Here is a 20,130-nt window from a genome sequence, read left to right as displayed (position 1 = left end):
TTGTGCAAATGAACTAAAACTCTGCTGGCTGTCTGGTTTTCAGTTGGTAACTGTCAGATGCCAGGTACCTTTCTTGACCCTCTCCATATTTAGTTTATGTAAAGCACACACCACAGGGTTAGTCGTATCCCCCTTTTACAGAGGAGGAAACAGAGAGGCTTAATGAGTTGGTAAGTAGCAGAGTCAGGATCAGCCCCAGGTCCATCGGACTCAGATGCCCATTTTTCCCTCGCCGTGCAGTGTGTGCCACTGCTTCTCCAGGAATTGTTTTCTCCTGGTCACGGCGGGTCCCCAACTGACGGAGGACTCTGAAAGCAGATACCGTCACAGTAGTTAGCACAGGCAAGAAGCTACTCAGTCTTCTGTAGAGCGCAGCTTTCCTCTCTCCGCGACACGCGTTCCGGCCTTCCACTGTGAGAGATGACGTGGTGGTGGAGGTGGTTGTGGGGGGGGGCGGGGGGGGCGTCCCGGGGGGGGGTGTCCCATGACCCCCGGGGCTGGGCAGTCTCTTTCTCCAGGGAGCGCAGAGGCAGGTGCCCTCCAGTCCGCCCAGAGGCTCCCCTTGCTTGCAATAAGGAGTCTGCCCTTTAGAAAGGGTGCAGGGGTGAGGAATGAGGCCGTCCTCTGTTTTGGGGTCATTGGCCCTCATCAGGCAGGCGGTTTGTGGTGGCCGCGTCGCCACATCTGTCGCCGCCTTCCCGGGCCCCTTGCGCTCACAATTAAGGTTCATTAGAGACCCTGTCAGTCACATCGTGCCCAGAATCTGCCTTCCAGAGGCCTGGTGAGGGGCTGCCGCCAGGCCCTCCCCTTTGCAGACGATTACCAACCGAATCCTGGGTGTGTGGTGTGCAGAAGAGGGAAGAACGTGCTTGTAAAACTCCAGACCCACCAGCCCCGGGGGGCCAGTTACCTTGTGTGTAATTGAAACCTTTGCGCCAAGACCCAAATTGGTGTTGCAGATGGTGCCGGTAGGAGCTGTGTCGGGGGAGGCTTCGGAGTCGGTTCTCTGACAGCAGGCCACTCGAGGAGGGACTCGGGGCCACATCTAGAGGAGATTTAATTATCGTTAATCTCCCTCTGCCCTCTTCCTGGAATGTGTAGGCGCACTTAATTACTACTGACTGGAAGCTACAATAACACTCTGGGTTCAGAACAAAACCCTTTAGGAGATTTGCCCCAGGCTGGAGATGATGATTCTTTATGCAAGAGGATTTCCCCTTGACCGTGCTGAACGCAAATCAGGAGAAAGGGATGTGCGTCAGGCCCTGGGACTTGCTTGCTGCTGCTTCCCCGACACTCTCACACCCTGTCTCCTTGACCTTCCACTTCCGAACCCTGCCTGCCGGGAGCCACGTCTCCAAGCCGCATTGCTCACCAGGCCCTCGCTGAAAGCAGGTTCAGGGCCTGATGATTGTGCACCATTGGTGCCGAAGGGCCCTCCGGTTCCAGAGCACCTGTGGGACGTGACACTGCTCGTCCGTGTCCCCGGGGTCTACACAGCGCCCGGCCGCATCCTTGATGCTAAATAGTGGTTGATGATCCAGTAAACACAGCCATCCCCAGACCTTCCACACATGTTTTCCGTGTAGTCGAGGGGAGAGGGGAGAGGGGCGGGAGGCCTCGGCCCCACGTACTGGCCCCGGCAGCTGGCAGGACGTGGGGAAACCACTGCGCTTCTTTAAGATGACCAGATTCACCCCTTAGCTGGGTCTGGCGCACCCCGAGGACCTAGGGGACCTTGAGTAAGCTGCGTCGGCTCTCTGTGCCTCTGTTTCCCCATGTGTGCGGCATAGTGAGTTACGAATTCACCTTGTTCTCAGGCCGGGTGGGAGGACTGAAGGGAGCGCTCAGGGCAGCCTTGGGTGCCCATGATGAGTGCTCCGTGGGTCACACCAGCTGCTGTGACAGAGAAGATGGTGCACTTTCCTTACGGGCTTTTGTGACAACGGGTAGTGAGTGCAGAAGAAATGCAGAAACTGCAGCGGCCCTCCCGTTGCAGCTCAGCTGTCCTTGTAAGAAGGGGTGTGTCCCTTGTCAGCACACTCTGTGTCGTCTTGTTCGGTTGGGGGGGTGGGGGGGGTGAGTGCCGCTTGGTCAGGCTCTGGGAGGTGGTGCTATCTTCCTTCGGGAAGGGGGCGGTGGGCGTGCCACGTCTTCCCACAGTGACAGGTGGGCTTTAATGCCATCACTCCTAGTCCTTTACCTCTGGGGTCTTGGCAGCAGAGGCATGAAGCAGGGGGTGTGGCTGATGGAAGAACTATGTCTGGGAGTCCGGCCCAGAGGCTGGCCCCGGGAGCGTTGGATGCAGCTCGGGCTGTTGGAGGCAGTGGAGACGTGGTCCTGTGTGCCCAAGGCAGTCACTTGTAAGGACTGCCACCCATCCCCATGCAGCCTGTCGGCCCAAGGCACCTTTCGCCTCATTTAGAGCAGTCTAGCGGACATTTACTGCTACTCCCCCTCTCTGTTACTGGATTATTCTGACAGCCTCTGGACCTCCCTGTCTGTAGTCCCACAGCTGCCCCACCTGCTTATCCGCAGCCAGAGTAACCTTTCCAAAAAGCAGTTTTCATCATGACCCTCCATGGCCCCACCTGACTCCACGCTGTCATCAGGATCAAGGCCAGAGAACTGTCTGGGTTTAACAACTCTTGATCTGACCCCGTCACCCCCTCCTCCCCCTGCCCTGCCCCGAGGCCCCTCCACTCCAACCATACTCACCTGCTAGGATTTCCCAAAGGCCCTGTGCCCCGCCTTGTTGCATCTTTGTACGCGCTGTCCCTGTGCTGGGAGCACATCTGCAGCAGCTCTGCTCATCTTTCAGACCTCTGCCTTGGCCTCGCTCCCCCACCCTGTCTCTTGGTCGCCCCAGCCATGGCACTCCCCTGGACTCTTCGGTGGCTCCCACTGCCCACTGCGTTCTCGGAGGGCAGGGACCTTGTCTGCTTTGTTCACCTTTGTGTCCTGAGTGCGTGGCATGTAAGGGACCCCCAGTAAAGGCGTGCCCACGCCTCTCCTAAGCGCTGGAGCCTGCGCCGAAGCACGGGGATCAGAGTGGTTAAGTAAGATAACGTTCGTGTCCAGAGAGGCCACGGTCGTGGGGGAGCCGGATATCCGGATGGATTTAATACAAAGGTCCTGATGGAGAGGAGTTCGGAGCTCTGTGGAGGCAGCGTGGAGGGGCATCGAGTTCACCCCTAGTGGGTAGGTTTCAGGGAAAGCTGCTTGGAGCCGGCGAAGCCTGAGACAGGGTGCTAGGAAGGGAGCTCGCTGGACAAAGATCGCGTAGGAGTGTGTGTTTCCGTCCAGATTAGGACCTGTGAGTTGATGCCTAGGAAGCTTCGGGCACTGGTTCAGGCCTCGTGGGTCCCTTGCCGAAGGGCAGGTGATGGGTGCGCGTTCCCGTCTCGCTGAGGACCAGCTGTTAGTTGCCACTTTCTAGCCGCGTCATGGAAGGGACCACAGTCGATTATTTGTAGTTTTAAGCCTGGAGCTGGGAAGTTTTGCTCTGTGAGCCTGCCTGCTTCTGGAAGAGCCCCCAGCGGTTCTCTCGTGGGCAGCAGCCACCTTGCTGGCTCCGTGGATGCCGAGCGCTTTGTGGGACTGCGGTGCCACTGGCCTCTGTCTCAGGTGATCTCACAGGGACCTCGGGCTTGAACATCTCTGTCCCCTCCCGGTGTCTCCCTGGCCCCCGTTGGTAACAGCTGCTGCTAGGGGCACCCACAGTTGGCTCCCAGCTGTCTGTCTCTCCTGAGCTCTTGGCTTGCGGTGGAGGAAAGGGGCGCAGAGGCTCTGCCTGTGTTCCTGATCCTTGTTACCTTTCTCACTTAGGTTTGGTAACTTCTCGGAATTGCTGGGGGGCGCATAGGGCATCCTTCAAAGGAGAGCTAAGGCACCTGTGTGAGAAGACTGTGCCCCGGTGTCCTGATGTCCCAGGCAGAAGACAGCGACGTGGGTGTTGGCCACGTGGGGAAAACCGCTGCCTCCCCCTCGCCCCTCGGGAGCTGAATAGGCAAGCATCCCCCTGGATGGAGCTGGGGGGTTTTGTTTTTCTGTCTCATTACAGATCACCTGTCCCCATGCAGGATATTTAAGTCCATTAGAAATTAGAAAGTGCCATACAGTACATACAAACGAGAAATGCGGCCCCCAAGTCTGAGGGGCTCTTTAGTTTTCCCTGGAGTTACGTTTGTGTCTTCAAACACATCGACAGGGCCGCCTCGGAGGCTCAGTTGGTTAAGCCTCCGACTCTTGGTTTCGGCTCAGATCATGATCTCCTGGTTCATGAGTTGGAGCCCCATTGCAGGCTCCGTGCTGGCAGTGGGGGCCATGCTGGGGACCCTCTCTGTCCCTCTCTCTCTCTACCCCTCCCCCACTCACACTGTCTCTGTCTCTCTGAAAAATGCATAAATAAACTTAAAAAATGTAAATAAAACACCTTGACAGAAGAGCTCTCCTGTGGCCTGCGGGACGTGCCCTCAGGCAGGAGCAGGTCCGGCCTGTCTCGTCCCTGGCCACGGCTGCCCCCTCTTGCACTAAGGGGTCGATCGCCAGGACTGCTGAAAAGGTGGCAGGAGGCGGGACCGTGGGCTTCACCCTTGGTGAGAGCGTCAAGCTGAATGCGAACTTCTTGGTCACCCCGTTGTTTCCACATTCCTTCCATTCCGGAGACCTGGCGAGAATCTGCCAATGCCCCACAGGCTTTGCAGACCTTCCCCTAATTAAAGGGCCTCCCAGCTGTGTGCACGGCTCCTCTGCCTCAAATCTCTGCCCTTTCGTGTTTGTGTTTAAAATTCCATCTTTCCAAAATGTTTGCTGCTCAGCAAGTCTCCTCGCAAGCCCCCACTTTTGTCGAGGGGAAGTCTTTTTCTCTTTGGTTTCTGTCCTGCTGTGCACAGGAGACTCGCGTCTCCTGGGGGTGGATCATTTGTGCGGGTGCCCCGTGGTGCTTTCTGTTAGACTTGCTGTGCGTGCGTTGCCGCATTGCAGGCCCTTGGGGCCCAGGCCCTTGCCCTCTGGAGGCACAAGGGACTGGGGTGTCGTTGGGGCTTCATTCTGGGCAAAATGAACAAAGAGCGTGGTCCTCCCGTGGTGCTGGCTAGTGGGCAGCAGCCCTCCCAGCTCAGGGAAGTAGTTCAGGAGTCTGATCTAGGTGAGGATCACCGGTGGCAGGAGGTGGCGCTCTTCCGAGGGGGAAAAAGATACGTGGTTCCTGACAGCCGGAGCTGGGAGGCGTGATTCATCAGAAACACACCAAGATCCCTTCCTAGGTCTTGTGCTGCCCTAATAGAATTCCCCAGTGGGGGTCCCTGGGGGGCTCAGTTGGTTAGGCATCCAACCTCAGCTCAGGTCATGATCTCACGGTTCGTGGGTTTGAGCCCCGCCTCGGGCTTAGAGCCTGGAGCCTGTTTCAGATTCTGTGTCTCCCTCTCTCTCTGCCCCTCCCCTGCTCACACTGTCTGTCTGTTTGTCTGTCTCTCTCTCTCTCAGAAATAAAAAATTAAAAAAAAAAAAATTCCCCAGTGGGAACGGGGTCTCTCTGGCTTCTGCCTTTTAGGACCCACGTGGTACTCTATTGCCCATGGACCCCGGGGATGTTTGGAGAGCCTCCACTGAGGAGGTCTGAAGAGCATCTCTCTAGGTTAGGTCCTACCTTCTGATCGACGACAACCATGGGACAGAAGAGTGAGTCGCAAAGAGATCCCACCTGCCCAGGACCCAGAGAGTCAGAAGGGAGGCCGTGCCGCCTGGCAGGCCCTGGGCCTGGGCAAGCAGTGCCCGGGCCACCCTGTAGAACGCGTCTGGTTGGGGAACAGATCGAAAGCACTCAAGAGCAGCGTGGCATGCCTGGCCTGTCTCCCTAACGTTCAAAGTGGGCTCAGCACGTGGGGCGGGACATGGAGCGCATCCTTCGGGGGCCTGGGGTTTCCGACACGGGTCCCTCAGCAGTCCCTGTAAGAGGGGATGGCGTGCTCACTGCCAGTGGCCAGGTCTCCCTCAATGACGGGAACGCTGAAGCTGATGGAGATCCTGTCGTGGGCAGGAGGGGAACACTGCTTCCTGTTGGGGTGGGGGCTCTGGGGGGTGGGGGAGAGCACTCCTGGAAGGGAGAAGAGGGGGTAGTGTAGGTTCTGTGTACAAATAGAGAAATCTCTGCAGAACTTTGAATTCGAACATGAGACAGGCGGGAGCCTGTCCTTCCTTCTCCCTCGTGCTATGTCTGGGGCCTGAGGCCATGCACCTGGGAGGCAGCCCGGCTCTTGGGCACTCTCCGATAGCACACAGTGCCTCACTCAGTAGATGTTGTGTTCAGTTTTAGGAAGAACGTCACAGGCTTCTGATTAGCTCCAAAGGCCATTTCCTGGATGGTCATAGAGATAAGTACATAGACTATCTTTTTCTTTTAACATACTTTTTTTTTTTTTTACTGTTTATTTATTTTTGAGGGAGACAGAGACAGCATGAGCTGGAGAGGGACAGAGAGAGAGAGGGAGACACAGAATCCGAAGCAGGCTCCAGGCTCTGAGCTGTCAGCACAGAGCCCGACGCAGGGCTCGAACTCACAAGCCAGGAGATCATAACCTGAGCCGAAGTCGGATACCCAAGCAACTGAGCCCCCCAGGCACGCCTAGACTGTCGTGATCTGTGAGACTTTGCAGGATCTTAAGGCTAAAACGAACCTTGCTGGTCATCTAGTCTAGTGACTTTCAGATATTTCTTTAATGCCTGGAACCCTCTTTCAAGTTAAATCTTAACACAAAATTTGCACGGAACAGTGGTGGGCATGCCCTCTTAACCTGTCACCCTGAGCCCCTCTCCACCAGCTCCCCGTCAGGCACCTCTTCTCTGCCTTGGAGAACCAAAAGACCCATCTGATTCACTTGGTCCATTTTAGAGCTAAGGAGACTGAGGACCAACGCCCGTTTCATTACTGACCCAGCTCCGGCTTCCTGGCTAATGATGCGTCCCCTTCTCTGTGCTCTCTGTATGAATTTGTTTTGATGTGGGAAAGCTCTGGGTTGTCCGGGGCGGAGGTCCAGCAGTTACTGTGAGTGAAGGGAAAAGTAACATTGCCTCTGGCCCCCGATGCCCACATGCTTACTAACCGGGACTTAGATCACATAACGTATTTATCCTCTGCTGAAAACCTGAATTGATACTCTTGCATTTGCATTGAACTGAGAGTTCTGTGGATGTGCCTGTGCTTTCCTCCCCACCTGGGACATTCTCTCTTGATTTCTTTTCTTTTTTTTAACAGCAGCTTTATGGAGATATAATTCACATACTATAAGACTCACTTCTTTTAGGCTGTGCGTTTCCGTGGTTTCCAGCATATTCCCTGGGTGGTGCGGCCATTCTGATTCCATGCCACCCTCCTCTGTCCAGGCGGGCGCCTCTTCTCCACCCCAGCCCCACAGGCTCTGCTGTGACCCCCACCCCCCCGCTCTCCCTTCCCCGGGAGCTGTGGGCAGCCCTCCTCCTCGTTTCCGTGGCCTCCCGGCCTCCCTGTCCATGGCACGTAGCACATCGGGACTTCGTTCGTGTCCCCGTCTATCCTCCTGTACTTTGAGCTCCTTGAGGGTGGGGACGCCATATTTAACCCCTCCTGCACTTGGGTGGGTTTTCTCTGCAGCTACAAATTTGAGTTTTATCTCTTAATGGGCCAGAGTGGAGACAGAGGAGCTTTTGATCCTGGAAGGACCCAGCCAATGAAAGGGGACACAGCGGTCCCTCCTGAGGGCAGCCCCCTTCCTCGGTAGGAAGAATCACAGATTTTTCTTGGTGCGTGCTCATTTTCTCTGGGTGACTCAGTGAAATTAAAACAAAACCTGATGAGGCATCCATCCAGTGGAAGGAATCCAGTGGGAAACATTGTGGCCAGCCAGCCTGGATGGTTTTTGCGCTGGTGGCGGGGGGGCGGGGGCTTGTTCTGGGCATGCCCCACGTAACGTGGCACGACAGTGCTGGCCTCCGGCCCCGCTCACGCACACACAGACGGCACGAACGTTTCCACTTGAAAGGAACCAGCCGCGTCACTGGAATTTTGGGAGGCTGTTAGGGTTGTTTGGAAGTTTGTGGTCTTTTGAGAGTTTGGGGAGAATGTGTGGTGGAAAGAGCCGGAACTCTGGCATATGACTCAGTGGCCGCGTGGCTCTGAGCCTCTCCTGCTGCTCCCAGCACCGTCCCCCCCCCCCCCCGGGGTCAGCTGTAAGGATCCCTGTGGGGAGGCCTCGGCAGGGGGTGGCCTTGCTTTGGGGGCCTACCCGCGCCCACTCTGGAAATCCTGTCATTGTGCTGGGACACGCAGATGCGTATCCAGTGCCCCCGCCATGCTGAGCCCTCCCGGGCCAGCCCGTGTGGCAGCTCGCTTCTGGCTTGGGCGGCACACACCCTCTGTCACGCCTGTCCCTACCAGGATCGCAGTGTGTGGATTTCCACGGTAGCCTGTCTGTGGCTTTAAGGAGGGCTTACCCATGCAGGTTTCGTGTATGCGTCCTATAAAGCCCGAGGCCGGGCCCAGACCCCTGTGCAGGTGACGAGCAAGGGGGTGGATTCTTCGAGCAAGGGGGTGGATTCTTCGTTCACCTTCCACCCTGAGATGGTGCTGCTTTATCCCCGGGCCGTGGTGAGGAGGGAGGGTCACGTGGACCTAATCATGCAAACCCCGCTTTGGCCAGTGCTCCTCTCTGCCGCCATCCAGGTGGTGAGCCTTCCAGCTGGAATCGTTCTGTCCCACAGCTGCTCGCCAGGCAGCAGGCCCGGGGGGGTGGGGGGGGGGAGAATCTGAAACAGACTCCATGGTCATCATGGAGCCCAGCGCAAGGTTTAAACCCACGACCCTGGAGTCATGACCTGAGCCGAAATCAAGAGTTGGACGCCCAACCAACTGGGCCACCTGGGTGGGTGGCTCGGTCAGTTAAGCGTCCCACTTGGGCTCAGGTCATTATCTCACCGTTTGCAAGTTGGAGCCCTACGTCAGGCTCTGTGCTGACAGCTCAGAGCCTGGAGCCTGCTTCAGATTCTGTCTTGTCTGTCTGTCTCTCTGCCCCTCCACCGCTCATACTCTTGTCTCTCTCTCTCAAAAATAAGTAAACATTAAAAAAAAAATTACAGAAACTGAAATAGAGGGTGGAGACCCCCTGTCCTTCCCGTGAAATTACAGGGCCTTAGTGTAAAGATCACATTATCAATGAGTTGTTTTCCTGTAGTTTTTATCTGGTCTTTTTCCATGAAAGATTTGAAGTGATTTCTAAGAACGCAGCCAAGGCAGTAATCCCCTAACGACAAAGACTGGGAGGCAGGACCATGGAACATCCAGCAAGAGGGTCCTGCCCACGCTTGCCTCTGTATGTTGCCGAGAGGTGGGGGGTGGGGGTGGGGGTGGGGCGTCGTCACGCCCCTAGGGCAGAGAGCCCAGAGTCTCCATCTGCCTTGAGGTGTCCGCAGTCCTGGACATGGCTCTGGAACTCTCAGGCACACCCACCCTCACCTCCAGCCAGCCACCCGCTGGCCCCCTCTCCAGTGGGAGAACATTCTGGAGCTTTCAGAACATTCTTACTCTACCAGAGGGACCATGCTCCTGTGCACTTGGGCACTGTGTCACCAGCAACAGAAGCCCCTACGGCGTTAGGCCCCCCACCCTTGTCCTGAGGAGAGAGACCCCGTCCCTAATGTGTGCAGCCCACAGCCAAGGCCTTCTGGCCTGGAGGAGTATAGGCTGGGGAGTCACTGCCTCTCTGCAGCGTTAGGGCTGCAAGGAACAGGCGGGGGTCCTTGGGCTCCCCGGGGAGAGCAGCCTGGTCGGAATGGACTGATGGGACATCAGGGCAGTGGGCTCTGCCCGGGATAATTGCCTGCACAGGCACCGAGGCCACAGTGACCTCTATCTGGGGACTTCTCTGCCTCTGGCTTCTTGAAGGTGTTTGTGCATTGTGCTCCATCCCTCAGGGAAAGGCCTTAATTAAAAGGAGCAGGCAGGTTAGAATGACCCAGAATTCTCTAGACTCCCCTCCACCAGATGTGGACTTATAGCCCTGGCCAGGGGATGGATGGTTAATTTAATTAGGCTCCAAGTGCCCGGTTCACTCCCTTCGGGGAAGCGTAAGGTTACATGTGGACAACAGGAGCCTTGTGTGTGTGCCCGTGGCTGACTCACAGATAGTGATTTTCATTTTTCCTTTTAATTTGCCCTCGCTTTGTTCTGCCCCTTCCTGACCCTTCTTTTAGAAAACTGCTCTGGCCTCTTATTCCAGGCCGTGAGCTTCTAAGAAGGCAAAGCTTTGGAGTCTTGAGTATGAATGGCTGAAACCCAGCCCAGGAAGTTCACCTCTATTCTTTCTCTCCGGGGTGGTTTGGGGCACCTGCCGAAGAAAAGAAAAGGGGAAGGGACTTGTTTGCTGAGAACATTCTTTGTCATTGATGGCATGTGAAAAATTCGTTTCTAAGTAGAATAAAGTATCTGTTGATCAAAAACAAATTTCTTAGTGTTAGCTCTGTTTGGACAGCTTCGTTCAGACCCTGAGTGAGGGCTGTCCCCCCAGCCAACAGTGGCGTGCGTGCCTGCTGTGAGCAAGCACTGAGGCTGCTGGAGGGCACTCCAGGTACCAGGGTCTTAGCATGCAGTTCATCGTGTTTCAGTGTTTCTAAAATTGGGAAATTGTTTCTTATACTTGACGTGTACACTTAATGATATTCTTTCTCAGTTGTGCATCCTACTAAATAATTCACAGGCTTTCGATGAAGAATAGTCTTTCATTTGAGAAATACCGTTCTTAGAGTCCAGTGATGGCTGAATTAGGAGAGGGCTGGATCTGAAATTGGAGGGAGGGACAGCACCCCTGTGTGGGTGTGGTTGGGAGTTGGGGGCCGAGTAGCCTTCGGTTCAGCAGGTTCGAAGTGCCTGTTCCTCGCCAGGCTCTATGGCGGGTGCTGGGCTTAGAATCCCTGCTGAGGTCCAGGCGGGACTGGAGGGCTTCGCGTGGGCAGGGAGCCCCACTGCACAGCCTCTTCCCAGTGCTGTCTCCCTGTCGTGGGAGGGGTGGCTTTGTGGCTGCATGTGCTTCTGTCTTCCTTACACTTGCCTTGGGGCCCCCTGCCGCAGTGCCTGTGTGCTGGCTCTTGCTCCCATCGCAGCGCCCCCTGCCCCCCTTTCCTTCATTCATGTGTCATCTCTGTCCCAGCTCCTGGACCGCTGAATGCCCACAGACCCACCCTCGTCGCTCAGGATGGCTCCTTGGGCCTTGTCTGGTCCCAGCGGCCGGAGCCAGGCTGGGAGAGCAGGCTGCGTGAGGCTGTCTTGTCTGCCACCAAGTCCATGGCACAGAGCACAGGCCTGGTGTGGGCACTCCGCATCATTAAGTGAAACGAAGGTCTCGTTGAGGTGGGTGTTGTAGCCCCAGTTCTGAGGTTAGGGAAGGGTACGCTCAGCCAGAAGGTGGCAGACCAAGGATTTGAACTTGTGTTTGATTGCAAGGTTGCTGTTTTCCAGAAAGCCACATTGCAGGTCGTTTCCACCACCAGCACGGTGCATTGCTGCAAGCACTCTCTTTAGTTTTATATTTCATTCGTATTTGTATTTGTTTTAGGGGAAAGAGGGGGAAAGGTTGTAGCCTTCGCAAATATAAAAGGATCAAACTGTAGGCAGAGACCTCTGCTGGCCTCCTGGAGCTCCAGCATCCTGACACCTCGTGGCCCGGGGGCAGGCGCCTCTGTCGCAGGGAGTGGAGCGGGCCGACCAGGCGTCTGCCCGGCCGTGATTGCACCAACATCACTCAGCCAAGTGTGCAACCCAGCGGACAGGGTCTGTTTTCGATTCTTATCTCTCTGGTGGTGGGCTCTCGGCCAGCGGGCAGATCAAAAGATGGAATGTGTTCGTAGGGCCATGTTTTTAAAAACCGAGGGACAAGGGTGCACTTCTTAAAGACGGGGGTGCCGTGGATTAGATTATCCGTGGAGTTGAACTGGTCTGGCTTTTGTGCTTTTTTAAGGGTTCATCTCAATTTTCTTTTTCTGGTTGAACAATTGTTTTCAACATTAATAACTAATGGAGAAGGGGAAGAGGCAAAGTAGAACCACATGGCGGCCCGGACACGAACCTCACTTGTGGCCGGAAACTTCTGATTTGTATCTCTTTTCATGGGATCGCTGTTGAGTTAGATAGTAGAAAAGCATTTGGTTTGGGGCGACGGCAAGAGTGGATGTCCTTGTTTTCAACCTAGCCGTTCTGTATGTTACATGTCCTTTCCTAGACCGCTGGCGACTGGCGCTGTGACTTTGGGCACGTTCTTTCTCCAAACGGTCCACATCTGGAGTGTCTGAGGACTAGAGGAGGTGGTGCGAGGAGCGTTTGTGACACAGTCAGGTGTTGGCTGTGGCAGTCTGCTCATCTCGATCCTCATTATTAAAGGGTCACTGGCCACTGTTGCTCAGGGCGCCCTCGCTCTACCCCCTGGGGTTTTTCTCTCCTTGTCCCAGCTCATTGTATTCCTCTCCACTGCCCCCTTCCTCCAGTCCCCCCACTTCCTCCAGTCCCCCCCCAATCAGTGAGCCCGGTGATGATGTCACTTCCTCGGGTGTAAAGAGCCGGGTGGTCCCTGGGGTGTGGCCTCAAAGGAGCTTGTGGCAGTGGAGAAATTGGCGGAGCCTCGAACTTCACCACTAGAATGGCGGCTGAAACTCTGTCCTGCTTACTGTTCCAAGTCACTGGGAATTGAGTTTAAATCCCCCCAGCAGCCAGGATTGATCCTACACCTTTGGTGTTATCTGAACATTCCTTGCAGAGGCCAGTTTGGATGGGCAGTTTGGGTTTTTTTGTTTTTGTTTTTGTTTTAATTTTTTTGTTTTTAATGTTTTATTTATTTCTGAGAGAGAGAGAAAGAGGCAGCTTGAGCAGGGGAGGGGCAGAGAGAGAGGGAGACACGGAATCTGAAGCAGGCTCCAGGCTCTGAGCTGTCAGCATAGAGCCCAACACGGGGCTTGAATCCACGAACCATGAGATCATGACCTGAGCCAAAGTCGGATGCTTAACCGACTGAGCCACCCAGGTACCCCACGGGCAGTTTGGACGGAACTATCATCCATCCGGCCCTTGGGTACGGGCACCAGACAGGGGTTCTCGCCTTCAGAGGCACCAGAGCCAATGACACACACACCCCAGGGTGAACTCTTGGCTTTGTTTGGACCTGTCCTTTCATTTAAATTACTCTACAAATTCCTGATCCTTGAGACTTAATGTGATTTCTTCTACTCTCCTAAGCACTTGACAGGACTGAGCAGAGGGGTAGCCTTGGGGTTGAATGTAGGGAACGTGTCGGTCACTGACTGACTGCAGAGAGAAACTGCCTGTATCCTGGGTGTTGGTATAAGCCCCTCTCAGGATTAGTACCCACTGCCCCAGAAGAAGTCAGCACATGTGCAGGCGCCCCGGCCACACCATGTGTGTCGCGGGCCGTGGCCTTGGTAGGCTCACAGCATTCAGAGAACGTTAAGCAGCGAGGAAGGAGTCAAGGGATAGCCGATAGCAGTATTAGGACAGCCATCCCCAGAGCATTTGGGATTCAGCTGACATCAGTGTTACTACAGGAATTCCAAAGAATTTGGCCTCTTGATAAAGAAGTTGAGTTTGGGCTGGATTTTTAAGCGTGGTAGGATTTGAGAGAAGAGCGCGGCTGAGTTGCCAGGTTTAGCAAAGGAAACGTATGTGCCTTGTTTTTGAGATTCATTTTGTATCTGAAATTAAAAATTAACTGCCTGATCCTGTATTTTCTCCAGCAGCCCTACGCGGGGGGTGTTTTTCGGTGGAGGAGGCATGTGCTAACTTGCACGTGGAGGGAGTGGGACAGGGTGGTGCAGGGAGGAGAGGGGTTAGGATGGAATGGAAGTGAGACCAGTTGGTGGGTGGCGCCAGGTCACGACTGGTGCAGCCTCGGGCAGCTGTGCCGGTACCCGTCTACGGGTGCGCCGTGCCATCCACACGTCTCGGTCCCCGTGACGACTGTCAGATCATTCTTCAGGGCACTTTATCTTTGATCAGAGAAGCAGGACTGATGGAGGGGAACAGAATACAAAAATATGGTCCCGCTTGAAAGTTTACCCAGAAGGCGAAAATGGTGCCTGCTCGGTTGAAAAATCAGCCGGCCGTATCCCATCCCAGATGCCTTCACGGAAGGGCACGTCTCTGCGCCTTCAGGAGTTCTCTGTGGTTTTCTGGGCACTGCCATAGTTTGTCAGGTACAGTTTAGATGTATGGTCTTCCTTCTGAGGTTGGTTAGTACCTGGCCATGAACTTCAAAAGTCCGGTCACTGGGGCGGCTGGATCTAGAAGCTCAGGTAATAAATATCATGCACTCTGCCTCACGCAGAAGCTTGTGCAGATTCTCTCCTGAGGCCTGCTGAGGCCCCGGGCCCTTACCCCCCACCCCTGCTTCCCAGGCAGAGAGAGTATATGCTGCGTATCTCCCCATCGCCCCTGGAGAAAACTCTTGGGGAGGCCCCATCCCCAAGCAGGCCAGGGGCTGAGGCTCACCAGTTGCCCATGGGCCGCGGTGGAGAAGAGGTCAGTCCTGCTTGGGCTTCATGGGCTTGAGTTTGTGACCAGAGTGGGAAAGGCAGGAGGGGCAGGCTCCAGGAGTGGCTCTGGATGACAGCTTGTACCACAGAGCCACCCTCTGCGCTGTTGCCTTAGCCCTGTGCTCTGAAGGACAGGACTTAAAAGTGGGAGGTGTGGGGTTCCTTCCGGTTCTTCGCACTGACCTTGAAAGTTACTCTGATCTATCTACTTCGACAGGCAGGGAGGGCTGGATCCCATTTTCTAGACCAGCAGCTGCCACATTGTTTGATTTCACAGGCCAGAAGCACTTTTTTTTTTTTTAAGGCGGGGTGGGGAGGGGGAGAAGGAAAAGCAGAAAAAGAAGAGTAGGTCATTGAGTTCCCAACTTGTAGAACAAAAACCAAGTAAACCTATCATTTCATAAAATTGAGGGCATCCTAATACCCTGTCTCCGAAAAGGCATTCTTCCAATAAGGAATGAGTGCGTTTAACTCTATGAGGAATTCAGTGTCGTTTAGATTTTATAGTCTTTCAATACCTGGAGTATTTTCACCAAAACAGTGACATTCTCACTACCGAGCAGCGGCTAGACTTGAACCTTGTCTCTTAGCTTTCAGCCTTGCCACCGTTGCTGTGTTCCTCGGGGTCTGTATTAATAAAAACCTGGGACTTTAAAACTCCAGTTCACTTACATCATGATTCATATTTGAGATTGTCTGGCTGGAAGCACAAGCGAAAGCGAAATTGGTCGTTGGCGTCCATCAGAGTTCAATTCTTGATGGCAGATTCTTTTGATGAAGATTCGTGCTGCACACCAATTTACTAACTTAGAAACAGAGCTGATTGGTGTTTGGGGTGCTTCATGTTATAAAATTCCTCCCTCCCGTACAAATATCTCATGCCTCAGGCACTGCCGTAGGCCCTGGGGATCTAGCAGTGAACAAAATTGAAGTCCCTGCCCTGGAAAAAATCCACATTCTAAGGAAGGGAGACAGACAAATAAATTTAAAAATCATTTCAGTTAGCGTAAGTGCTAGGAAGAAATGATTGAGATAGTTCTGATCCATGGATTAACCTTTCAGATGGCATTGAGGGTCAAGCCTGTTTTAAACCAAATCCTTTTATCTTGTGAGCTTCCCTGTGTTGGGGGATGTCACTGCCAAGGCCTGGTGGGGAAGGGGAAGCAAGTGGCTCCAGGCAGAACCGAGGGCAAGAAGAACTGGATTCTCCAAGGCCCGTTTTTACCCAGATCCCGAAGAAGCCGCGTGGTGAAGCCAGGTGGGACCTGTGGCGCTGCCATCAGAGTCACAGACAGCATATGATAGCGGGTACAGAGCGGGGAGGGTGGGCGCGTCGGTGTCCGATACCAGGGTGCATGCACGCCCTGTGCTGGACAGCGTATGGGATGCCGAAGTCTTGTCTTTTGAGATTCCCCAAATCATGATGAGCTGGTTTTGTTATCCTCGCTTACAGATAGGGACACTGAGTCTTCATAGAGAAGTAAAAATGACTTGCCCAAGGTCATGAGGACAATAAGCAGCGGGGTCAGGAAGTTGCGCTTCAGAGCCTGTTTGCCTATTCTCTGCCACAATCCAGGACAAATTGGGCCAGCAGTGCCGGGGCGCCACCCAGTTAGAATGGGGTTCAAGGAGAAGTCAGGGCCCAGCAGGTAAGCCGAGGCAGCGGCCCCACAGGATGAATGGTGATGCTTAGGAAAAGGGCTTGTCATGCTGGACGGCACACAGGTGCCCAGGGCCATCTTGCCAGGCCTGTGGCAGGAAGGCAAGGCCACTTCCAAATTCCAGCGGCCTTGGGTAGAAGCTGTTAAAAATCTTCCTTGCCTCAGCCGCACTCTCTTCCGGGCTCCGTGGCTGTTGGTTGCCGAGCAGGGGGTGGGGGCAGGGAGGTTATTTGCCACCACAGTGTGCTTTGGTCATTCACTCTCCTTCCTCTTCTGTGTCTCTTAAATCAGGCTTACCATCAGAGGGGGAGATTTCTGCGGCTACCGCCTGCTTCTGGTGTGGGCCGTGGGCGGCTTGATAACCCTGGGCCTCAACTGTCTCTAACCTGTAAGATGGGGATAATACAGGCCTACTTCACAACGTGCGTGTGAGCTCTTGGGGGTCGTCTGCCGTGTACAGAGGCCTGGTGTGGTACATGACAGATGCTTGGAGACATTGCAGGGTACCATATTCCCGTCACCAAAACTAACTTTGATTTGCCAGCCCTATGTTGGGGCGCCCGGCTGGCTCAGTCAGCAGAGCATGAGACTGTTGATCTTGGGGTTGTGAGTTTGAGCCCCACATTCGGTGTAGAGATTATTTAAAAATTAAATTAAATTAAATTTAAAAAGGAAGAAAATGGCCCTGTTGTGTTTGTGTGTGTTTATGGGCTGGGGACACAGGCAGGCGTTGCAGATTGTGTACAGGAGTTGGTGGTGCGCACATCTCTTGGGAGCCTAGGTGACTGGCAGTGGTCCTGGAGTCCGTGCGAGACAGGGTCACCGTCTTCCGGCTGTGCCAGCCAGGGCCCGACAGGCTGCTCGGAAGCACCCTAGGGCTTAGCAGAGGTGCCTGGAGAGGCCCCCGGAGGCTGGGAGGGGTCTTCTGGAGGAACGCAGGAGCTGCCCCCGCCGTCTGCTCCCCTGCCGAGCCGCTCTGCTGGGGATCTTCACCACGTGATTTAACTTTTCCATTTGGAAAGGCTCTTGGTGCAGTTGGCAGCCACTTGCCTGGTAAACGATATGGTGGGGCCTCCATAAACCCAGGCCCGTGAAAGGAATAAGTCAGCACATTGAAAATACAGCATGGAAGTGACTCAGGCACGAAGGAATCCATTTCTGAAAGTGCTGCCATCCCTTCCTGGAATATTTTGGTGGAAATTGATGTTTGAGTTGGGAGGAGGAGGAGGAGGAGGCCAGCGGCCTGGTTACCAGTAGGGCCACGTGTCACAGTCGGCAGCATCCGTCCTGGGATTTGGGCCCTGGGGGGGCCCTCCTCGGTGACATGGCTCCACGTGGGTCCCCCTGAGGTAAGCCAGCTGGAGCTTGGCGCTGGGGGAAGCTGGTGTGCAGCTACCTTTGCGGCAGGTAGGGTTGACTCCGCGAGCCAACCTGGTAATGCTTGGCCAGGGGCCTGGAAAGTACTGGAAACTCCACCCAGCATGGGAGCCTGTGGGAGTTCTCCAGCACGGACGGGTTATTCTCAGAGTTCTTTGGATTCCTGTGTATTTCAAATGTTTATCTTCTTCTCGGGACTTGAGCTTGTACTTTGCCCACCAGAGACCAATACCAAGCATATACACACTTAAATGTACCAGACCACCCCGGCGGCCCAGGTAATTGAAGCTGCACGCAGTTTTGGAAGGAAGGCTGTGCTGGAAATCACGCTCCGCCGTAATTCAAGAACAGGCTTCTTTATGGAGGGACACAGCCGGTGTCAGACACATGTGGAAAAGAAAAGAGCAGGCCCATAATTCGGGCAGGGCGCCAAGGGCCAGATGCTAAATATGCTGACCACGATGCGGCTCCAGTTGCCATTAACCAACCTGGCTTTGACGTGTTGTTTTAACCCCCCGGTTCTGCCTTTTCCTTTCTTTCTGCCAGGTCCCCAGTCTGTGTGAAGATCTCCTGTCTTCTGTTGACCAGCCCCTGAAAATTGCCAGAGACAAAGTGGTGGGAAAGGATTACCTTTTGTGTGACTACAACAGAGATGGGGACTCGTACAGGTGAGCTCCCGCCCCGAGAACGCAATGCCAGGTGCACCAGACAGGGCCCGGACTGGCCTTTGTCACCTGCCCAGCAGCACGAGGGTCCCTGAACTTTGATAGTCTCCCAACCCATCGGCCTTCTCTCTCTCTGACTTTCCTCCCTCTCTCCCACCCACCATCCCTTCCTGTCATCCATCCTGCCCTCTGGTAAACCACTGGCTGTTGGTGGAGTGCCTCCAGAAAGCATTGGAGATCCAGCAGTGAGCAGAGGGCCCCAGCCCTGACTGTCTAGCGGGAGGCGGCTCTTGTTACAGAATAGTAATTGCGTTAAGTCCTGCTGAGGGCAAGGTGTAGTGCGTGCACATTACGGAGCTCTTGGTCACACAGAAGATGCACCTAGCAGCTGGCTGCTGTGTGATGTGATTCGTGTAGCCAGGGCCAGGCTCATTCAGAATTTGAGGGTAGCCTTGGGGCGCCTGGGTGGCTCAGTCGGTTAAGCGTCTGACTTCGGCTTAGGTCATGATCTCACAGTTCATGGGTTCAAGCCCTGCCTCGGGCTCTGTGCTGACAGCTCAGAGCCTGGAGCCTGCTTCTGATTCTGTGTCTCCCTCTCTCTCTGACCCTCCCCTGCTCATGCTGTCTCTCTCTCTCTCTCTCTCTCTCTCTCTCTCTCTCTCTCTCTCAGAAATAAATAAAACATTAAAAAAGAATTTTTTTTTAAGAATTTGAGGGTAGCCTAGAAGAGGCTGAGGAAACTCCAGGAAAACTTCCTGAAGGAGGTGACACGTGAACTAGGTTTTTAAGGGTGTCTAGGCATCCTTCCTGTTAAACATCAGGAACCCCTAAAGTGTCCAGCATTTCTGTAATGGATTGCTGTGGTCAGTGCCTTGGAGAATGGCAGAGGGATGCAGTCTGCATTAGGTTTATTTGGAGGCCACAGAACCAGGGCTGAGTCTCAGGGCTTCAGCCTGATGCTCTTTGGGGGAGGGGGCAGCATCTGAGAAATGGAAGCAGGGAAAAAATACCTGGAGCCACGACGCTGGCTGCAAAGCAGCACGACCCTTGTAGCCACAAGGCCTTTGACAGGTTACTTACCATCTCTGGTCTTCGGTTTTCTCACATCTAATCTGGAAATCAGGGTCTTCATTCTTTCCAACTGCACGCACGGGGACGTCTCGGTAAGCCTCTACTGTGTGTGCCGGCGCTGTTTTAAGTCCCTCTTCTGCGGAACCTCCGTGTCTCCCCCCCCCCCACCCCCATGAGGATGCCAAGTAGCAAACACAGAGGTCATCAAGATTGAAAAGTGAATCAAATAAGTACAAAAGGAGAGGCAGGATGGAAAGTCCGGGATGGTACTTCTGTTAGTGGTCATGTGTGAAAGGCGACTTGACGAGAAGGTTCGGTCAGGCACGGGTCTGGGGGAAGAGCATTCTGGGTGTAAAGTCCCAGGCCGGAGCTGAGCCGGTCGGGCTCATGCCTGGCAGGAATGCCGGGGCTGGGGTGAGGTCAAGGGCACAGTAGGGCAGAAGGGTGGAGCACAGAGTTACAAAGGACTAAAAGAAGGGACACAGGCCAAGTGCTGAATGGCACAGACCCTGGTGTGAATTACGAAGACTTCATTGATCCTGACTTTACAGAGAGACTAGACAAGTGTTATATAATCGTGCTCCTTTGCCAGCTTCGCTTGGAAGGTAGGTCAGGAATAGATGTTGGCCCCGTCCACACCGGAGCCCCGAGCGGAGGTGGTGAGCAGCCATCCAACACAAGAGGCCGCAGTATTGCAGGGCCGGGGCGCGGGGGAAGTGGCAGTGAGGGGGATTGGAAGGTGGGGGCCGCTGCGGACTGAGATGAGGAAGACTGGGAGGAGCTTGGGATGA

The 20,130-nt window shown here is 54.6% G+C and overlaps 1 protein-coding gene across 5 annotated transcripts in view; it reads left to right on the top strand.

Moving 5' to 3' along the window:
* Positions 1-20,130, top strand: part of CAPZB (capping actin protein of muscle Z-line subunit beta) — a 131,240-nt gene that overhangs the window by 75,524 nt on the left and 35,586 nt on the right. For all 5 annotated transcript variants that reach the window (XM_039229015.1, XM_039229017.1, XM_039229012.1 and 2 more), the window contains exon 3: positions 18,150-18,271. In XM_039229015.1, coding sequence (XP_039084946.1) covers positions 18,150-18,271 — 122 coding nt within the window. The remainder of the gene's footprint in view (positions 1-18,149; positions 18,272-20,130) is intronic.

The sequence above is a fragment of the Hyaena hyaena genome, unplaced genomic scaffold (genome assembly GCF_003009895.1).
Source record: "Hyaena hyaena isolate Hyena2069 unplaced genomic scaffold, ASM300989v1 scaffold_35, whole genome shotgun sequence".
NCBI lineage: Eukaryota > Metazoa > Chordata > Mammalia > Carnivora > Hyaenidae > Hyaena > Hyaena hyaena.
This window is presented reverse-complemented; position numbering and strand designations above follow the sequence as displayed.